The 19,404-nt window shown below is 41.0% G+C and overlaps 1 protein-coding gene across 7 annotated transcripts in view; it reads right to left on the bottom strand.

Moving 5' to 3' along the window:
• Window positions 1–8,203: 8,203 nt before the first annotated feature.
• The window catches only part of LOC145988834 (trithorax group protein osa-like), a 232,428-nt gene continuing 221,227 nt past the window's right edge, over window positions 8,204–19,404 (bottom strand). For all 7 annotated transcript variants that reach the window (XM_083124053.1, XM_083124058.1, XM_083124052.1 and 4 more), the window contains 3 exons: window positions 18,451–18,632; window positions 17,706–17,843; window positions 8,204–12,169 (listed from right to left, as the gene is read on the bottom strand). In XM_083124053.1, the coding sequence (XP_082980179.1) occupies window positions 9,605–12,169; window positions 17,706–17,843; window positions 18,451–18,632 (2,885 nt within the window). In that variant the 3' untranslated portion in view covers window positions 8,204–9,604. The remainder of the gene's footprint in view (window positions 12,170–17,705; window positions 17,844–18,450; window positions 18,633–19,404) is intronic.

Below are 19,404 nucleotides of genomic sequence, written 5' to 3'. Positions count from 1 at the left end.
TGCCAGTGGCCGTGTGCACCTGGAGGGTGTGAGAAGTGATAAGGATGGGACAGGTCTTGCACCTGGGTCGGTTGCATTTATGGGCAGGGGGGTGTTGGGTGTGTGGTGAAGGAGTGTTGTGGACCAGGATGTTTTGGAGGTTAGGGGGGCGTTTGAAAACCACCCTGGGTTTGTCGGGAAATATGTTTTTGGTTTCGGGATCACTGTGGAGGATTGGGAGAAGAGAGTGCAGTGTGTGCCTGATTTTGTTGAGGTGGGGATGATATTGGGTGATGAGTGCAGGTGGGTTGGTGGCAGCAGGTTTCTTGGTGGTAGTGGTATGTGAGGCAGCTCGTGATATTTGCTTGGTGACCAGGATGGAGGGATATCCACGGTTAACCAGGGCCTGGTGTAGGCGGAGGTTATAATTCTGGCGGGAGGTGGGTGAAGTGTTCAGGCGCTGTCCCCTGAGGGCCAGAGAGAATGGAATTGCTTTTTTGGTGTGGAACGGGTGGGAGCTGGAGAAGTGTAGGTATTGCATGTGGTTGGTGGGTTTTATGTGGATGGAGGTAGTCAGGTGTCCTCCCTCGATGTGCACGTCCACATCCAGGAAGGTGATCTGGTTGGGGGAGTGTGTCCAGGTGAATTTTAGGGAACGGAAGTGGTTAAGTTGGTCCAGGAAGGCTGACAAGGATGGTTCTCCATGTGTCCAGAGCATGAAGATGTCGTCGATGAAGCGGAGCCAGAGGAGGGGTTGGGTAGCCAAAAACTCTTGCTCAAGTTGGCCCATGAAGAGGTTTGCATAGGATGGGGCCATTCTGGTACCCATGGCTGTACCTCGGATCTGTAGGAAATTTTGGTTTTCGAAGGTGAAGTTGTTACAAGTGAGGACAAGGTGGGCTAGGTGGGTCAGGAAGTTGGTGCTGGGGTTGTGAGGTTTGGGTCTGCTATTGAGATAGAATTCTATGGAGCGGAGGCCATGGGAGTGAGTTATGTTGGTGTAGAGGGAAGTGACATCAATGGTGGCAAGGATGGTATTTGGGGGCAATGGCGGGAGGGTGCTGATTTTCTGGAGGAAGTGGTTGGTGTCACGGAGGTAGGAGGGCAGAGCTTTCACAAGAGGCTGGAGATGGGAGTCAACAAAGGCTGAGATTCGTTCTGTAGGTGAGTTATAGCTGGACACAATGGGTCTGCCAGGGTTGCCAGGTTTGTGGATTTTGGGCAATAGATAGAAGGTGGGGGTGCGGGGATTGTCGGGTATTAACATGGCGGTGCTACGAGCTGTTAGGCCTTCAGGTGGGCCGCGGGTGTGGATGAAGTCCCGGGACTTCCTCCAGAAAATCAGCACCCTCCCGCCATTGCCCCCAAATACCATCCTTGCCACCATTGATGTCACTTCCCTCTACACCAACATAACTCACTCCCATGGCCTCCGCTCCATAGAATTCTATCTCAATAGCAGACCCAAACCTCACAACCCCAGCACCAACTTCCTGACCCACCTAGCCCACCTTGTCCTCACTTGTAACAACTTCACCTTCGAAAACCAAAATTTCCTACAGATCCGAGGTACAGCCATGGGTACCAGAATGGCCCCATCCTATGCAAACCTCTTCATGGGCCAACTTGAGCAAGAGTTTTTGGCTACCCAACCCCTCCTCTGGCTCCGCTTCATCGACGACATCTTCATGCTCTGGACACATGGAGAACCATCCTTGTCAGCCTTCCTGGACCAACTTAACCACTTCCGTTCCCTAAAATTCACCTGGACACACTCCCCCAACCAGATCACCTTCCTGGATGTGGACGTGCACATCGAGGGAGGACACCTGACTACCTCCATCCACATAAAACCCACCAACCACATGCAATACCTACACTTCTCCAGCTCCCACCCGTTCCACACCAAAAAAGCAATTCCATTCTCTCTGGCCCTCAGGGGACAGCGCCTGAACACTTCACCCACCTCCCGCCAGAATTATAACCTCCGCCTACACCAGGCCCTGGTTAACCGTGGATATCCCTCCATCCTGGTCACCAAGCAAATATCACGAGCTGCCTCACATACCACTACCACCAAGAAACCTGCTGCCACCAACCCACCTGCACTCATCACCCAATATCATCCCCACCTCAACAAAATCAGGCACACACTGCACTCTCTTCTCCCAATCCTCCACAGTGATCCCGAAACCAAAAACATATTTCCCGACAAACCCAGGGTGGTTTTCAAACGCCCCCCTAACCTCCAAAACATCCTGGTCCACAACACTCCTTCACCACACACCCAACACCCCCCTGCCCATAAATGCAACCGACCCAGGTGCAAGACCTGTCCCATCCTTATCACTTCTAACACCCTCCAGGTGCACACGGCCACTGGCAAATTTACCCTCCATCCCAAAGGGACCTGTCATGCCTCAAACCTTATCTACATCCTCACCTGCAACATCTGTGGTGATTTTTACCTGGGGGAAACATCAACGGCCCTCAACCTCCGCATCAATAACCACCGCTCCTCCACCCACAACCTTGACTTCACTGTCGCCGTCCACACCAACCACCACAACATCAGTTTCAACGACTGCTTCCGGGTAGCGATCATCCACCTCCTACCCCAACCAGCCAACACCTCTGTTCGCAAAAGATGGGAGAGGGCCTATATATCGGCCATGAGTGCAACCACTCCACCTGGCCTGAACAAGGCCACCTAGTAATGCCCAACCCTCACCCACCCTCCCAACTCATCCTACACACTCACAGTTTACGACGAGCCTGGTGACGAAACAGTGTTTTTTTCGTTCTACGCACCGCTTCTTCTTCAATGGGGACCTGGCAACTCTGCAGGACCCCAACTTCCGGTTCCGTCTTGTTTCTTCTCACACCGATGATGCTATAAATTAGCGAAAATTTTGAATTTTCCTACTGTCCGGTGAGTGTTTCCTTTTACCTTATTTGATTTTTACTTAGCCCTTTTGGCCCTCCTTGCTTTTATCCTTTATTTATATATATATATATATATATATATATATATATATATATATATATATATATATATATATATATATATATATATAATATAATATATTCCACTACGAGTGCGGTACACTCAAGCGTGGGAGACTCGAATGAGTTTGAGCGAGCGAAAGTGAGTGGTCCCATGCAGCATTCTAATCCATACACAACTTGCTACCTCATGAGTGCATCAAGTATAGACAATACTTTACACTACATCTGAAAGTTTAGGGAGGCTCACTATGTGCGAGATGTTACTCTCTTAACAGTTGATAGTCTTGCATACAGTCTGTTCAACTAGGCCTTCCTTGGCGAATTTATAAAAATGTTTCCAAGTGTTGAAGATCGATTTCACTGACATACTAAATTCTAAAAAAAAATAGCCGTTTAGAATTCTTCTTAGAGCATCCATGTGTGTTGGGTCACATTTGCTTTAGTCTAGAAATTTTGTAACAGAATGTCAGGCCATAAATATATAGACAAGTGCAACTTATGCAAACTATCCCCAAAATGCTGTAGCAGAAATTCAATACAGTAAGAATATGATGAAGGTTATTTCAAATGTGAATATACGATGAAAATGGTATATCAGAATGTCTTATTTTCAAAATTTAAATCGCAGATATATTGATATAGTTTTCACAAATTTCATTCATTACAATATTATACTGGTTTCCTGTTAAGAAAAGGCTTTAAAAATGTGGTTTTCATGCTTATTCTTGAAATGATTTCAAATATAACTTTATCCCTTCTCAGCAGTGTGCGAGAAACATTTCTCTATCACTATGAAATAACTAAGGATATTTATATGTATTAGCTGCCTCAGTAGCCACACACACTGTACTGTGTGGTGGACTAAGGATCTCATCACTGAAAGTTCTGGCATCAAATAAATCTAATCTTAATTCATTGTCACTTGTTGCAATTAGCCTAAAGCAGATGTAGAATAAGAAAAGTGCAAAACTACTTGGACCATATTGGAAATTGCATTGTATTTTTGTTAAAATAATTACGTGTATTGGAATGGTTGAATATCAGCAACGGAATCATTATTGGCCAGTACATCCAAACCAGTAAATTTCATGCTTAATTACGTTCCTGTTACTACTAAAGAGATTTCTTATTCTTTTAAAATTTTCCACCTTAACCTTTTGAGTCCCAAGGCCATTTTCACAAGTAAGCCTCTCAGTCCCGAGCCGATTTTGAGCAAAATGCAGAGTTTCAATTAAATGAGTGTAGATCGGAGACTAATTGCCCTAGAGAGATGAGTGATATACCGTTGTACGCGGAATGAACCAGAGATTCAGACTATATGAAATTTATGCAAATTCGGCGTATATATGGAGGGGGAAAGAAGGGAAATCCCCTGAAAATACTTTTTTTTAAAAAAAAATGGGGTTTCGCCCCCCCGCCCCCCCCCGCCCCCCCGAAAAAAAGGATATGAAAAGTTCAAAATGCACATAGAAATTATCGCTGGCATGTAAGGATAGGGTTACCAGACGTCCGGATTTTCCCGGACATGTCCTACATTTTAGCCTTATGTCCGGCGTCCGGGAGGAATTTGAAAAAGATCATAAATGTCCTACATTTTGAGCGTCACATAATATTAATTAGGAAAGTAGGTAACAGAAAAAAATCATGCAAGTTACAAGTCTATGGACTGCGCTTCCAAACTCAATGGTGAAATTTATTTTGATTCAATCATTGCCCAAAAAGAAAAAGGTTTGTCCTGCTATTAAAAATACGGAAAACGGAAGCACTTAATGAACAAAGTTTTGGGACCAATTTCTGATAACGTCACTGTTCAATGCCTGAGCAGAATCTCTTGCCTTAAGGTTTATGCTGATGGAACAAGGTGTTGCCGATTCTTATTCAATATAATTTGATTGTAAAGCAGGGGTATAGAGAACAAAGTTATTCAGGATGTCTACCAGTCAAAAAAGTCATGGTAGTCAAGAAAAAGTAAAGAAATCAACAAATAGGTCAAGAAGTCAATACAAAGGCAATAAATTATTCTTGTGGTCAAGAATTTTTGCTATCATAATGACTGATTGGTTGATTTAGTTTATTTTACTTAACTTTTTTCTGTCCCTTTGGATAATCGCGAAAATGATAATGAATGGCGGCAAGGTAAGATGGATGAAGGGACAGTCACAAACATATAGGGACAACCGACACAAGCCCCACATAAGATTATACTGGCTTGAGTCCACACGCCAAAGCCTTGCTCGTCTACCAAATACAGTTCAGGATGCATTAATACGAGAAAGCAGATCTAATTCTCTTCTTAAATGAAGGTTCAGTTTTCATCTTAACTGGTCCTTTGGTTGGTGTTTTCAATAAATAAATATTTATTTTCTTAATTACTAATTTCCAATTTTACCTAAGTAGGGGTCGGATAAATAAACGTTAAGAAAGACGGGAAAAAGATTTAGAAAAGTCTAGAAAAAGTCAAGAATTCTGTATGTGTTGTTTTGGTAGACACCCTGTTATTGAACTAAAGACTACCCAAGATGAAACTTCTCGAACTTCAAACTTCTCGAATTTTAAATTACGGTAATTGCTGAATATTTGTTTAACATTACAGGTCATAATTCAAATGTTCAGAGAGTACTTTTATTACCATCAGCCCAACAGACTAACGAGAGAAATTATTTTTTCATAAAGTCTGGTCCCTATAATTTCAAAGGGTTTGACTGTCCACTCTAACATAAATATAGTTTGACTAAACCTGAAATTTTGATAAAAATTGTCTCCTCAGAGAAGTACCACTTAATGCATGTAGTAAGAGGCATGCGCGCCGACTACATGGGTGATCCGGGGCTCGAGCACCCACATAAATAATCTTGTGGGTGTGCCGCACCCACAAGATTTTTAGTTTCATAAAAACGAAATAAAATAAATATTTCTCACTTGCCATTATCAAAAAATAATAAGCAATTAAAACATTGAGATGGGACAGACTTTGATAAAGACAAGCTAACATTGCACAGGGACATGTTTCTAGATGTGTGCAGAACGAACAAAGAAAAAGTGGCCAACTTGTCAGACATTACAAATATTTTAAGTAGAGAAAACAGTGGTCCCATGCGTGAAATGCTCACAGAATTTGTGAAGTTTGTACGGGTGATTTTAACTATACCTGTTACTTCTTGTACCTCTGAGCGGTCATTTTCAGCACTTAGACGATTGAAAACGATTTTGCGGTCAACAGTGACCCAAAAAATATTGAATAATTTGGCAATTTTGCATGTTCATAAAGAAATGACTAAAAATATTGACATTACCAAAATTGCAAACAAATTCAGAAGTGCAAATGACGTAAGAAGGAATGTGTTTTATATTGAAAGTTAACATGTCATGATTATTATTATTATTATTATTTGGTACATAAAGTTAGTCATTTTGTAGTTTCTGTTCACAACAAAATCCTTGCATCGTTCTTTCTGCAATACAATTAAAATTTTTTGTATTTATGCAGATTTTTTCATTTTAATTTGTATGAATGTGGTATTTTCTTTTTTAGTAACGTGTTGATAATATCATTGCCTCTTGCAATCATTGTGCATGTAAGTTGTTTAAAGTATACAATACTTGATAATTACAGATCTAACCGCTATTGATATGCACCCACAGAAATTTTGGAAAGTCGGCGCCCTTGGTAAGAGGTGCATTGATTAGTATGATTGCAAGTCTTGACATTTTGCATTTAAAAATTCATTAAGAGTTATTTTTTTTAAAACTGAAAAGTGTAATTTTTCAACTACTTTCTAACGTGCTCTATAGAAATATGTATTATTTATTGAGAATGTTTTGTGTCCTACATTTTGACTTAATGTCCTACATTTTGGGACAGCATGTCCTACATTTCCCTTACAGCGATCTGGTAACCCTATGTAAGGAACACAAAAATATTTGCATTATTATCATATGACCAATGTAACTTGAGTTGTACCCCCAAAAGGAATGGTGGGCACGCCACTGATTCAAGCTTCAAAATGCAGCGGTACCTTGAAACGACTATAGCTCAGAAACTAAATGCCCTAGAAATATGAAAGATATACCGTTGTACGCAGAATGAATCAGATTCAGACGATATATAATTTATGCACATTCGGCGTACATATGGAGGGGGGAAAGGGGGGAAATCCCCTCAAAAATACTTTTCTTAAAAAAATGGCGTTTCCCCCGCCCCCCCTAATTTTTTTTTTCAAAATGCACAAAATGCAAAATTTATGCAAATTTGACGTATATATGGAGGGGGAAGGGAGAAAACCCCCAAAAATTATTTTTAAAAATTGTTGAAATGTTTGAAATTTATATTTTCCCTTGAAAAGAGAAGTCCCTTTTCCCGCCTTTTCACCTCCATTTTCATGAAGAAAAAAAAAGGTGCAAGAAACATTTCTGCTAAATACATGTGTTAGGAACAATATAAAAGAAAAAAATCGAAATTCTAGCCAAAAATAGAAAAGTTATAACGTAAAAACTACAACCTTGACACAGCATCTTGATCGAGACGCTTGGGATCCAAAAGGTTAAAAGCATGTTTTCTTTGAAACAAAAACGTTTGTGAGCTGACCTCCGTGGCGAATGGTTAACATGACATGCTATGATGCCAAGGGTTCCAGGTTTAATCCCAGCCTGGGCATGGGGGTTCTTTGTGAGTGTACCGTCATCAATTTCATCGTATCGTCTCATCCTTGCAATTAACAAAAAGTGGCAGAAAAGAAGTAAAATAAACCAAACGAATCAATCAATCAAGAATGATTTTCCTGTAGTTTACGGTTATTACAAGCATAAGAAAACAGTTTTTCTTTGTGACGTTTCACGAGAACACACGGTCCTTTCACCAGACATTTATTTTCATGACAACATCCATTATATAACAGATTCTTTTTGTTTAAAAAAATTAGTAACCATTGTTATAACTGTATCTTGAGTCATAATGAAAATAAATGTCTGATGAAAGAAGAGTGTTCTCCTGAAACGTCACAAAGAAAAACTGTTTTCTTATGCTTGTAATAACCGTAAACTACAGGAAAATAATTCTACAATGCAAGCAATGCGTACATACAAGAAAAACAATCAAGAATGTTTGTGAGAAACTCATTGCTGAAAAAGATTCAAATATACTTCACCAGGTGTTCTCACATAAACACTAAAGGTAGGCAACTAGGAATGGGAATATCATAAAGCAAATGTATTATAATACTCCTTATGTACATTTATTTCTTATTTTCAGTATTCAGACATATATAAAGCAGCATTTGCACAAGTAAATACCAAATATGAAATAAGAACCAAGGAGAACCTAGAGGGAAGGGAATGGATGTATGAATGAGGATCGAATGGGAGGGCTCTGTGGGGGAGTAAGAGACAAAAAGGCATAAGGATACTGCAAGGTCAAAGCTGGGCCTTGGAGATTTGTTTTGCAATTGTATCTCATGACAGCCCCATTTGTACCCTTTATGAAGAACCCTATGAGGAGAGTTATGTGAGGGGCTATACACTACCTGATGCTTTCATGTCTGTCATACTACCATCATAGTCCAAGTGTAAACTTGGTATCTGAAAAACAAAAATGTCCAAACCATCACACCGCGGTCCGCAGGGGACCTGTATTTTTTTTTTTCTCCATGAATTTATCCATGATACAGATTCAAAATAATAAATACAATGATCATCAGTATTACAACATGTAAGTTCAACATGGTGTTGGCCTCACTTCATTTTACAAAATGGTACAATTTGTGTTTGCATGCTAGGGACTACTTGTTGGAGGCCTGTTGGTTTGCCACTACACACTATAAACCGGATCATCTTCAGTTCCACTCACAAGTCTTAAATGGCGAACAAATGCCTCCATATTGCTTCTGTACAGCTATGAACCTGCCTTGCAGTGATTCCAGTTCACAATTTATATATATATATATATAATCTATTATGTCTGTTCACAGCAATGAGATGGGCTGAAGATTAACACAAGTTTAAGCCAAAGATCTCACACTATTCCAGAAGTAAAAATAATTTTTCATCCTCACTCCTATGTCCCTAACATTACCTATGCACGTCAGCTACATACGGTACTTTCTTTCAGTCTGTTTTACAGCTTAGGGTCGACTGGAAAAAAAATTAAATCACCTTGCACTTCACCCAGACCATATATCATACAGCAGAAAGTCTTGTTTTCTCAAAAAGTTCTCCGTATTAAGTTTGTACAAACTTCTGGCCAAAAAAACAGGTAGTGACTATGTAAGACTCTCACACAGATGCACACGAATCACATATTCACGCACACAAGAAGATATCATTCACAAGGCAAGGCAGTATTCCACATGCACCAGAATGGAAACTGGGGAGTCTGTAGTTGCCCACAGACTGGTAAATCACAACAAATCAAGATGCTACACAGGTGTTCTACACAGTAACTCCTGCTAAAAGCAGAAATGAATTCCTGGTGACCTGTTCAGACACCAAAAACCTGTTATATTTTGCACACCTGCTACTTTAAATTTATTTTTCTTTCAAGCACCCCAGCTTCTTACTTTACCATGCTTGGATTTGTAACACTTGCCACACGACTGCAACCTGAAGACCTTTTCAGGGGTCACTACGATGCAATTTCTTCTTCCGATCGAGAGCACTGAAAAAGTACCCTGGATATGATACCTGCCACATGTTGGTCCAATATTTGGCTCATTACAAGACTAAGGAGACGATGTTCTTGTTGAAGGAATAGGGGTTTATTATCATTGTGGCGAGAAAGGTGCAGTAATGTATTTGCCGCTCGACGTAACATGTCCAGGCTTGTACCCATCGATTCAGGATTTTCACGTAGCATCTGAATACCATGGTGATTAACCACATTTAAAGCATTTTGTTCAGCCTGTTCAATGAATCCAATGAGGAGAGATACACAAGGGTTCTGCAGGGCGATTGTTCGAGCTATGCCACTGTCTGCTGCAGCAAAATAATGGAGGAGGTTGATTGCAAACTCTCGTAATACTTGGTCCTCGCTCCTGCACAAGAGCTTGGACAAGATGGTGCACAATCGTTCGAGACGGGAAAATGGTGGAGTTGCAAGGACAAGGTCGACGTTTCCTTCGGTTACGCAGAGCTTGCAGAGGGCTTCCAGAGCTAACCGTTGTGGGGAGAGGACGGAAGAGGAACCAACCGTGGGGAATGGATCCTGGCCGTATGCTGCAGGGCACACGGCCCAGTGCAACAGGCCATCCAAAATGGGTCGGGAGATCTCTTCGGGATGCTGACTCAAGTCCATCTGACCGGCAATATTAGCTACCATTACGAGGATGTTCTCTCTTATATGATGGAGGTACTCCCACCACCATTCACTTTCTCCGTATAGACTACTACAGGAATCACTGAAATCAGCATCTTCTTCTCTGTCATAGTTTCGCTGCTTTTGTGTACGCAGAGGATGCTCATGATGCAACAGAATTAGCTTTCCTAGCAAATTAAGGAAACCTGAGCTCTTAGCAAATTCAAGTTCATTACCAGGAACAAATGTCAAATTCCTAAGTATATTTGAAACACAAATACATCGCCTTGACAAAGAATCTTGTGTTTCTGTTACCAAATAAAGGCTGGATTCGTCACGTGAGTAACACTCATCTTCATAATCCTCCATCCTTTTACGTTTCAGCGTGCCTGCTGGATCATTTATTTTCAACGCAGCGACAGCCTTCAAAGATTCATCATCCTTTTCCTTTTTACCTTCTTCATCTTTTACAGATGCATCATCAACGTCCATTGGTTCTGTTTTAACAGAGACTGCCTCATTGCTGTTTGTGTTCTCATTATCTGCTTCGGCTGATGGTTCCTTGTCTTCATCCTCATCACCCTTCTTGCTTCCTAGATCTTTGTTACTATTGCTGCCAATACTACTATTTTCCTCGTTATCTTTTGCATCTGTGGAATTTTCTGGAGATTCCTCTGCCTCTGGATTTTCATCGTGGCCGTTGTGATCGGGCCTACTGTCTTCAGAATCATCTTTCTGGTCACTATCGCTACCAATCTTCTTCTGCAGAACTTCGTTCTTCTCCACTTTCTCCCTGATCTCCCTCGCCAATGTGTCATTCATGTCGACAGGTTCCTTTTTTATTCGAGATAATACATCACTTAAGGTTTTAGTCCGTTTTTTCTTTTCGCAATTTTTTCTGTCCCACACTACACAGTCGTCTTTCTTTGCACTGTCTTTTATCACATTTGATTTTTCACTCTTTTCTTTGTCTCCCTCTGTTCTATCTATCCTGTCATCCACCACCTCAATGTTTAGTTTATCCTTTTCCTCACAACCAACAAGTTCACTTAGTACTGCACCACTTTCAGTCTTCCCATTTTCCTTCTTTGGTTCCTTGTCACCATTCTCCTCATCTATGTCTTCTATTTCTGTCTTTATGCATTCCTCACTATTACACTCTTTTTTCTTGTCTTTTAACACACGCACAAAAGGTACTATCCCGAACTCTGCTTGGAAACAAGTTAAAATATATTTTGTGCTGTCCACACCACCCAGCTGCCACTGGTCCTGACCATTGTCGTAAGTATCATCTAAATCCCAATCCTTTTGAGTATCCATAATGAAGATTTCATTGTCCCTGTTCACGCACTTTACAACTTCGCCCTTCCTCGTCAGCAACGTATAGTTTGGCCCCTGAAGAAACGAAACTCTCTCGGACACATCTATATCCTTCACTGAACCCAAATCCACCTCACCAGGATCGTACGTGGGGATTTCGTACCACTTCCTATCCTTGTTCGCCTCACTAGACACCTTTTTCCGTTCCACACTGCCTATCTTCCCGCTTCCGATGTCAAGATCTTCTCCAATGTCGAACATCTCCACCAAACTCCGCCTGAAGTGTTCCAGAAGAACATCCAGAAGACCCGGCATGTGGATGAGACCAAAGTATGCCACCGTGCTGTCGTCAAAGAGAAGGATGTTGAGCACGTCGAGGGCCCAGCAGCTTTCGGCCAGCAGTCCGGAACGCAGACACATCATCAGCCTCCATGCCTCGATGGGTCCTATGTCCGTCCTGGTCAGTCTCTTGCGCTTGTACAGTACCGGAGTTGTGGCTTCTACGCTGTCTGGAGGAAACACAATTTCACGTTTGGGTTGAGAGTATGCAGTGTTTGGAAGGTTTGGAGCAGGACCCTGAAAGTAATAAAAATACAATCAGCATCACCATTAAACAACTTCAACAAAAATTAGAGTTAAGCTGATAACTGATTCTCACCAATGTTCGAACATTGTAACTGCAGTTGTGTTCAGTTTCAATTAACACACAGCATCTACCGCAATTTTCCTTTAAAATATTTGAAGAATTACACATGAGAAAATAATTATTATTTCATAGAGAAGTTCGTTCAATTTTCCAACACAATATTTATGCAAAATTAAATAATTTGACTGAAAGTGTCGCACAACATTTTTGTGAACCCTACATGATACACAAATGTCAGAAAAATATCAGGATATGATGATTAAATCTGAACCAGAACATCAACATTGGCTCAACTCCACTAAAAATATCATTCAAGAATAAGATGCAAATTCATACATGATACAAAATGGACTCTGCAAAAGCACCATAATACGAAAGGGCAATATGTTCTTTAGAAGCTGTACTTTCAGGGCAATAAATGCCTGTGATAAATGACAAGCCTTACACTGAAGAAGTAAAAAACATTTAAAAGTTCCTACAAATATGTTTTTGTTCTTTCCCTAGCAGTATACAAATTGGGCATTTACTTTGTAAACTACAGTTTAGTTCTGTTTCATCACATCATGTAAAACTACAGTTTAGTTGTGTTTCATCACATCATGTAAAGTTTTGCAAAGCTCACTTGATACTTAGATGTGCTAATCCAGAATTCCAAGACTTTCCCAGGTAAATCAAGTGCTAAGTCTTAAAATACTATTCAAATAAATGAACAAAAATATAATACAAGAACAGTTTTTGTACCAAATATCTCCAATGAAGGAAATTACAGGTTTCCAGTCAGTGGGACCCATACTTTAACAATGCATCTCCATTGGAAATGAAATTGGGGACCCCTCCAGATTATCAGGAAAACAATTGAATTTGAACACAATCTTGCTTCTATAACTTCTATAATATTACTACCAATATCACACCCATGAATTTACTGTTCCAAAAGATTTCTTTCATGATTGTAGATGTATTAAATTTTCCTCCTCAGGGGTAAACACAATGAACTTTTATTAACCGGATTATATTCCTTTGCATCTCATTTAATTATGTTCATGGGCATAACTTGGGGCTTAACTCTGGAGGTGCAGAATCAAGAAGTTCTCTATCCCATAAAAATAGCATCCAGGACTATTATTCTAATAATTTTTAAATTTGCAAAATCATAAAAAATTACCCATTACTTTGCTTCTCAGATCCAAGTTAACAAAAGTATGTACCATCAACTCGTAAATTTTAATAAACCTGCATATACCGCCAAGTTATATCTATGACAATGTTAAGTCGTATGAAATCAATTTTCCATGTACAGTAACAATTAGAACCTAGTCAGTACATACTACATTAAACCAACAGTGATATGTACTGATACTCTATGTGATCAGAAGTATCCTGAAAATAAAGTACAAGTTTGGGCCACACTGGAACACTGGAGTCAATACAGTGTTGGCCCACCCTTAGCCTTGATTACAGCCTTCACTCTCGCAGGCATACTTTCAATCAGGTGGCGGAAGGTTTCCTGGGGAATGGCATCCTCACAGAATGCCAAAATGAGAAGAGGTATCGATGTGGGTCAGTGTGGTCTAGCACGAAGTCAGCATTCCAAAACATCCCAGAGATGTTCTATGGGATTCAAATCAGGACTCTGCGCAAGCCAGTTCATTAGTGGGACATTGTTGTAGTCAAACCACTACCCCAAAAGCCCTGCAGTATGGATGGGTGCTCGGTCGTGTTGAAATGAACAATGGTCATCCCTGAACTGGTCTTCGACGGTAGGCAGCATGAAAGCAGTTAAAATGTCAACGTAAGCTTGTGCCATGACATTGTGACATAAAGAGCCTTCAGGAGAAACATGGCCAAACTGTAAACCCGCCAACCCCGAATTTCACTGTCAGCACTATACAGGCTGGTAGATGATATTCACCAGGCATTTGCGACACTCACACCCTACCATCAGATCGCCATATTGTGTACCTTGATTAATCACTCCACACAACGGTTTTCCACTGTTCTATGGTCCAGTTTCGACACTCCTTGCACCACGCGAGGTGGCGTTTGGCATTTGCCTGTGTGATGTTTGGCTTATGGCCAGCTGCTCAGTCATGGAAACAAAGTTGCCGCACCTCGTGCCAAACAGCCATGGTGCTTGGAGTAGATCCTGATGAAGTTCGGAATTCCTGTGTGATGGTGGCGATGGATGATTGACGATTACGCTGTACGACCCTCTTCAACACACTACGGTCTCTGGAGGTCAACATGGGAGGTTGGCCTGCATGATTTTTGGGTTGTACACGTCCCTTCACATTTCCACTTCACTATTAACATCAGAAACAGTGGACCTAGGGATGTTTAGGAGGGTGTAAATCTCATGCACAGACTTCTTACACAAGTGGCACCCAACCACCTGACCACGTTGAAACTCTGCGAGTTCCTCAGAGAGGCCCATACTGCTGTCTTGCGCTACCTGCAGACTACTGAGATCGCTGACCATGTGTTCCATGCGATAGATGGCAGTACTGTGTCACCCTCTATGATAAACACACGTTTCGTGGTGTGTCCGGATGCTATTGATCACAGATTATGTCTTGCTGCTACTATTTGGTCTAGGAATTAAATCGTGCGCCTGGACAAGAGATGGCGTAACGAGTGTATCGTCCCACAGTGCCATGTAGCCACACATGCGTTGAAAACTCCTGCCAGCGCGCATCGTTCGTAGTATAGGGCAGTTGATTGACACGTCAACAACAGCATTTTGTAGTCAACTGAACATGGTGCAGTTCGTGCCAGATAAAGTGTTTTTGCGGAGTGTTCTGCTTAATTACTTTAACATGCAGAAAAGTGCTACCGAAAGTCATCGTATTTTGGTGGAAGTGTATGGTGACCATGTGCTAGCTGAGCGAATGTGTCAGAAGTGGTTTGCATGGTTTAGAAGTGGTGATTTCGGCCTGGAAGACCAAGAGCGACCTGGACAGACAAAAAAATTTGAAGACGAAGAGTTGAGAGCATTGCTCGATCAGGATTCGTGCCAAACGCAGGAAGAACTTGCAGAAGCATTAGGCGTTGATCAAACAACAGTTTCGAAATGCCTCAAAGCCATGGGAATGATTCAAAAGATGTCACATTGGGTTCCACATGAATTGAAAGACAGAGACGTTGAAAGATGAAAAACCATTTGCGAATTGCTGCTTCAAAGACAGAAAAGAAAGGGGTTTTTGCATCGGATTGTTACTGGCGATGAGAAGTGGATCCATTACGAGAACCCGAAATGAAAAAAGGCCTGGGTGAAGCCAGGTGAACCAGGTCCATCACAACCGAAACGAGATATTCACTGTGCAAAGGTTATGCTGTGCATATGTTGGGATATGAAAAGTGTGGTCTACTATGAGCTACTGCAACCGGGTGAAACTATTAATGGAGAATGTTATCGACGACAATTAATGCGTTTGAAGCAAGCTCTGGCCAGGAAACGACCAGAATGGGAGAACAGACATGATAAACTTATTTTTCAACATGATAACGCTCGCCCACATGTCGCAAAACCGGTCAAAACCTATTTAGAAAATGTCGGATGGGAAGTTTTACCCCACCCGCCATATTCACCAGACGTTGCTCCTTCGGACTACTACTTGTTCGATTGTATGACTAACGATTTGATTGGACAGCGGTTCACTTCTTCAGAAGATATCGAAAAATGGGTCTCTGACTGGATCGCTTCAAAGGATGAGGACTTCTTTCACCACGGAATCCGTAACTTGCCTGACAGATGGGCGAAAGTGGTGGCTCGCGATGGACAATATTTTTCTTAAGGTATTTATGTATTTTGTGTTTGAACTACAGCTTCAATGTGTGCGTAACAACCGCACGAATTAATTCCTAGATCAAATATAAAATAGCAGTTTAGTTCTGAAAAATTCTTGGGATTAATTTATGAGAATATTGAATATAATTTTCGGAAAGTAAATTTTTTACCATGTGATTTTGTTGCAGAATTAATCATAAACTTGTGAAACTCTCAGGATGCTCAAGACTTTTGTGCTATGTGTAGGCTGTAGTCTGGCAGAAACTACGGTAGAGGGGCGATCAGGTTGCTCCGACCCTAACGTACAAGGAATGACGTTATGATTGATTTTTTATTTTGTTATTGTTTAGTGATCCTTTATATGCTTTCATTCTGAATTGCAAGTCTGAGTAGCGTACAGTTTTCTTTTTACAGGGGTATAACTGAGTGAAGTTGTGTCAATGTGCGAGAATGGAGAAAACTGAGGTGAGAGCGGTGATCACATATTTTGTGAAGAAGTGGACGGTATCCAAAATTCATGAGGACTTTGTGGATACACTACTGGACACTGCTCCTTCATACAGTATGGTGAACAGATGGTGTCGTGAGTTTAATTGTGGGAGAGAGTCGTGTGAGGATGAACATGCAGGTGGAGCACCAAAAACTGTCATGACGACCGAAAACATTAACAAAGTCCACGATATCGTGCTGAAGGATAGTCGAGTCACTATCCGTCATGTTGCTGAGATGTGTGGCCTGTCATATGGCACTGTGCAAAACATAATTACCCGGGAATTGCAAATGAAAAAAATTGCTGCAAGATGGGTCCCTCGAAACTTCACCCCAGATCAGAAGGGCACCCGAGTGCTCATCGGTCAAGAACTTCTTGACAAGCTTCGTGCTGATATAGATGATTTCCTTGCCCGATTTGTAACTATGGATGAAACATGGGTCCATCACTTCGACCCAGAAACAAAATCACAAAGCATGGAGTGGAAACACCCACATTCTCCACCAACGAAAAAGTTCAAGGTGCAAACGTCAGCCAAGAAGGTGATGGCTTCAATTTTCTGGGACTGCGAAGGTGTCCTTCTTGTGGACTATCTACAAAGAGGCCAAACGATCACTGGCACATACTACAATGACCTAATCAAGAAATTACGTGATTCCATCAAGAAAATGAGGTGTTGAATGTTGACCCGTGGTGTACTCCTTCACCAGGACAATGCACCTGTCCACATTTCATGCATTGCGAGGGCCGCTATCGTTCGAATTGCTGCCCCATCTATCATATTCCCCAGATTAGGCCCCCAGTGATTTCCATTTGTTCAAACATTTGAAGAATGACATTCGTGGGCAAAAAATTTCTGATGAATTTGAGGTGATAAGGGCTGTGGACTCATGGTTGGAGGACCAGCCGGAATTTTTTTTGCAAGCTATCCAGGGATTGGAACACCGATGGGTAAAGTGCATTGGAGTTGCAGGGGAGTATGTTGAAAAATAATAAAAAAATTGAAACCCTATAGCCGCTCTTTCTATGTTAGGGTCAGAGCAACCTGATCGCCCCTCGTATACCGTGCAATGCAGTCTATAATTTTTCTGCCTGTATCTTATCAGAGAGTGGGGTAAGTACACTCTTATTCTGGCAGGTGACCCTTGGTCAAGGGCTAGATTTTACACTGCAAGCTTTGAGTTCTTACCTTGACTCCAGTAGGTGGTGGCATTGGATACCCTTTCCCATCTGGCCTAAATGCAGGTCTAGGTCCCAAGGCAGGCCTCAAAGTAGAGTTCTGACCAATACTTGGAGGTGACAAACTGCTTCCCCACTGCTGCTGTGGCTAATAATGAAAACAACAACTTGTAAAAAGATTTGTGAATGCACCATAAAAAAAAAATCTACAAGCTAGTCACAGTTAATCACAAATGTATTATCCTATTTTAATAATTTTATATCTTTGCCTTCTATGTACTTTTGCCTTTATTTATCAAAAATGAAAATGAATGATGATTAGGGTAGATGAAGAAATGACGCATCCACACCTTACCCAGGATTTGAACTAATGTTGTCGATTTCCTGCTACAATTCTCTAATACTCCGCTACAAAGGGCAGCACAAATTGATTGCACAATGTAATGACAATTCCCCATAATAATTTTGGTCGATTTTGTGGACCTATAGTTCAATAAAGCGTGATCCAAACCATTATGCAATGTAAATTATATACAGAAAATATCCAAGTGCATAAAGTAATGCAAAAAGCTTAAATTTGTAAATCAAAGAGCTACTTTTTTGTATCAAATAAAGAAAATTTATCTGCCACAGTTGCAGGGAAAAAAATGATTTTACTTTAAAGAAGAAACACTACGTACAGTCACCCAAATTGAACTTCCCTGATTCAACAAAACAACATAGAACAAATTGTCCACAAAAAGCACCAATCTTACCTGCTGAGGTTGGAAAGTTGATTGCCCAGTTTGAGGGAATCTGTTTTGGTCCCACTGACTATTTGTTTGACCGCTGGGAGGTCCTGCTGGCCGAGGAGGTCCTTGGTTCCACTGAGGAGTTTGAGGTCCACCAGGGGTCTGCGGTGGAAACTGACTTCGGAACTGGTTATTACTTGGCCAAGCTACAATAATAAAGACCATCATTAGCATTTTCCAATTTCAAAAACATCTCTGGAATTCAGGTTTTGTAAACTCGAATCTAAATTATGCATATTCGAGGGTGACAAAAAAATCGAGGACAACTCAAATTTACATATCAACTGTTATTTATAAAATGTTCTCAAGGTTGCAACAGTGATCACGTGAGCTTCAAAGTGATCTTGCTCTCTGAAAGCCTAAAACCCATGGAAAATCTCCAGCAAATGAAAGTTCAATATCTCTATGCAATCAAACAACATAAGCAAGTTTGCAAATGGAGCAGGAAGTTTGATGATTCACTTCATGCAGTTGGTCAGAAAGATCTTTTGCAGTGGCACACACATAGGTGACCAGCTCATTGTGAAGATGTGAACATTTGAAATATGTAGGGTGAAATGTGGCAAAATTTTGCTACCTTACATGAAAAGATGAAAACAAGAACAAACTACGCTCTTTATCCAACTTAGCCCTTGTAGAAAGATATGTTCTATTTAACTTTGAACACCTGATCCAAGACACAATCAAACCTACACAAAGCCAACATTTATGCATGTTTATTTTCTTTAAACCTTTATTTATTTATAGACCTTCAACACAGATACATCTCCTATTACAGAATGTAAAATACTATAGACATAAATAAAGCTAACTTCATAGCACAATCATACTTGCCAGTTGTGACATGAAGTAAGTGCTAATATTTGTGAAATAGTCATATGTCCTACACACACCTCATTCACTTGAAATGGTTGTGTA

Source organism: Lepisma saccharinum, chromosome 6 (assembly GCF_977018435.1).
Source record: "Lepisma saccharinum chromosome 6, izLepSacc3.1, whole genome shotgun sequence".
In the NCBI taxonomy this organism is placed as follows: domain Eukaryota; kingdom Metazoa; phylum Arthropoda; class Insecta; order Zygentoma; family Lepismatidae; genus Lepisma; species Lepisma saccharinum.
The sequence above is the reverse complement of the archived record's forward strand: the minus strand, read 5'-3'. Positions and strand labels throughout refer to the sequence as shown.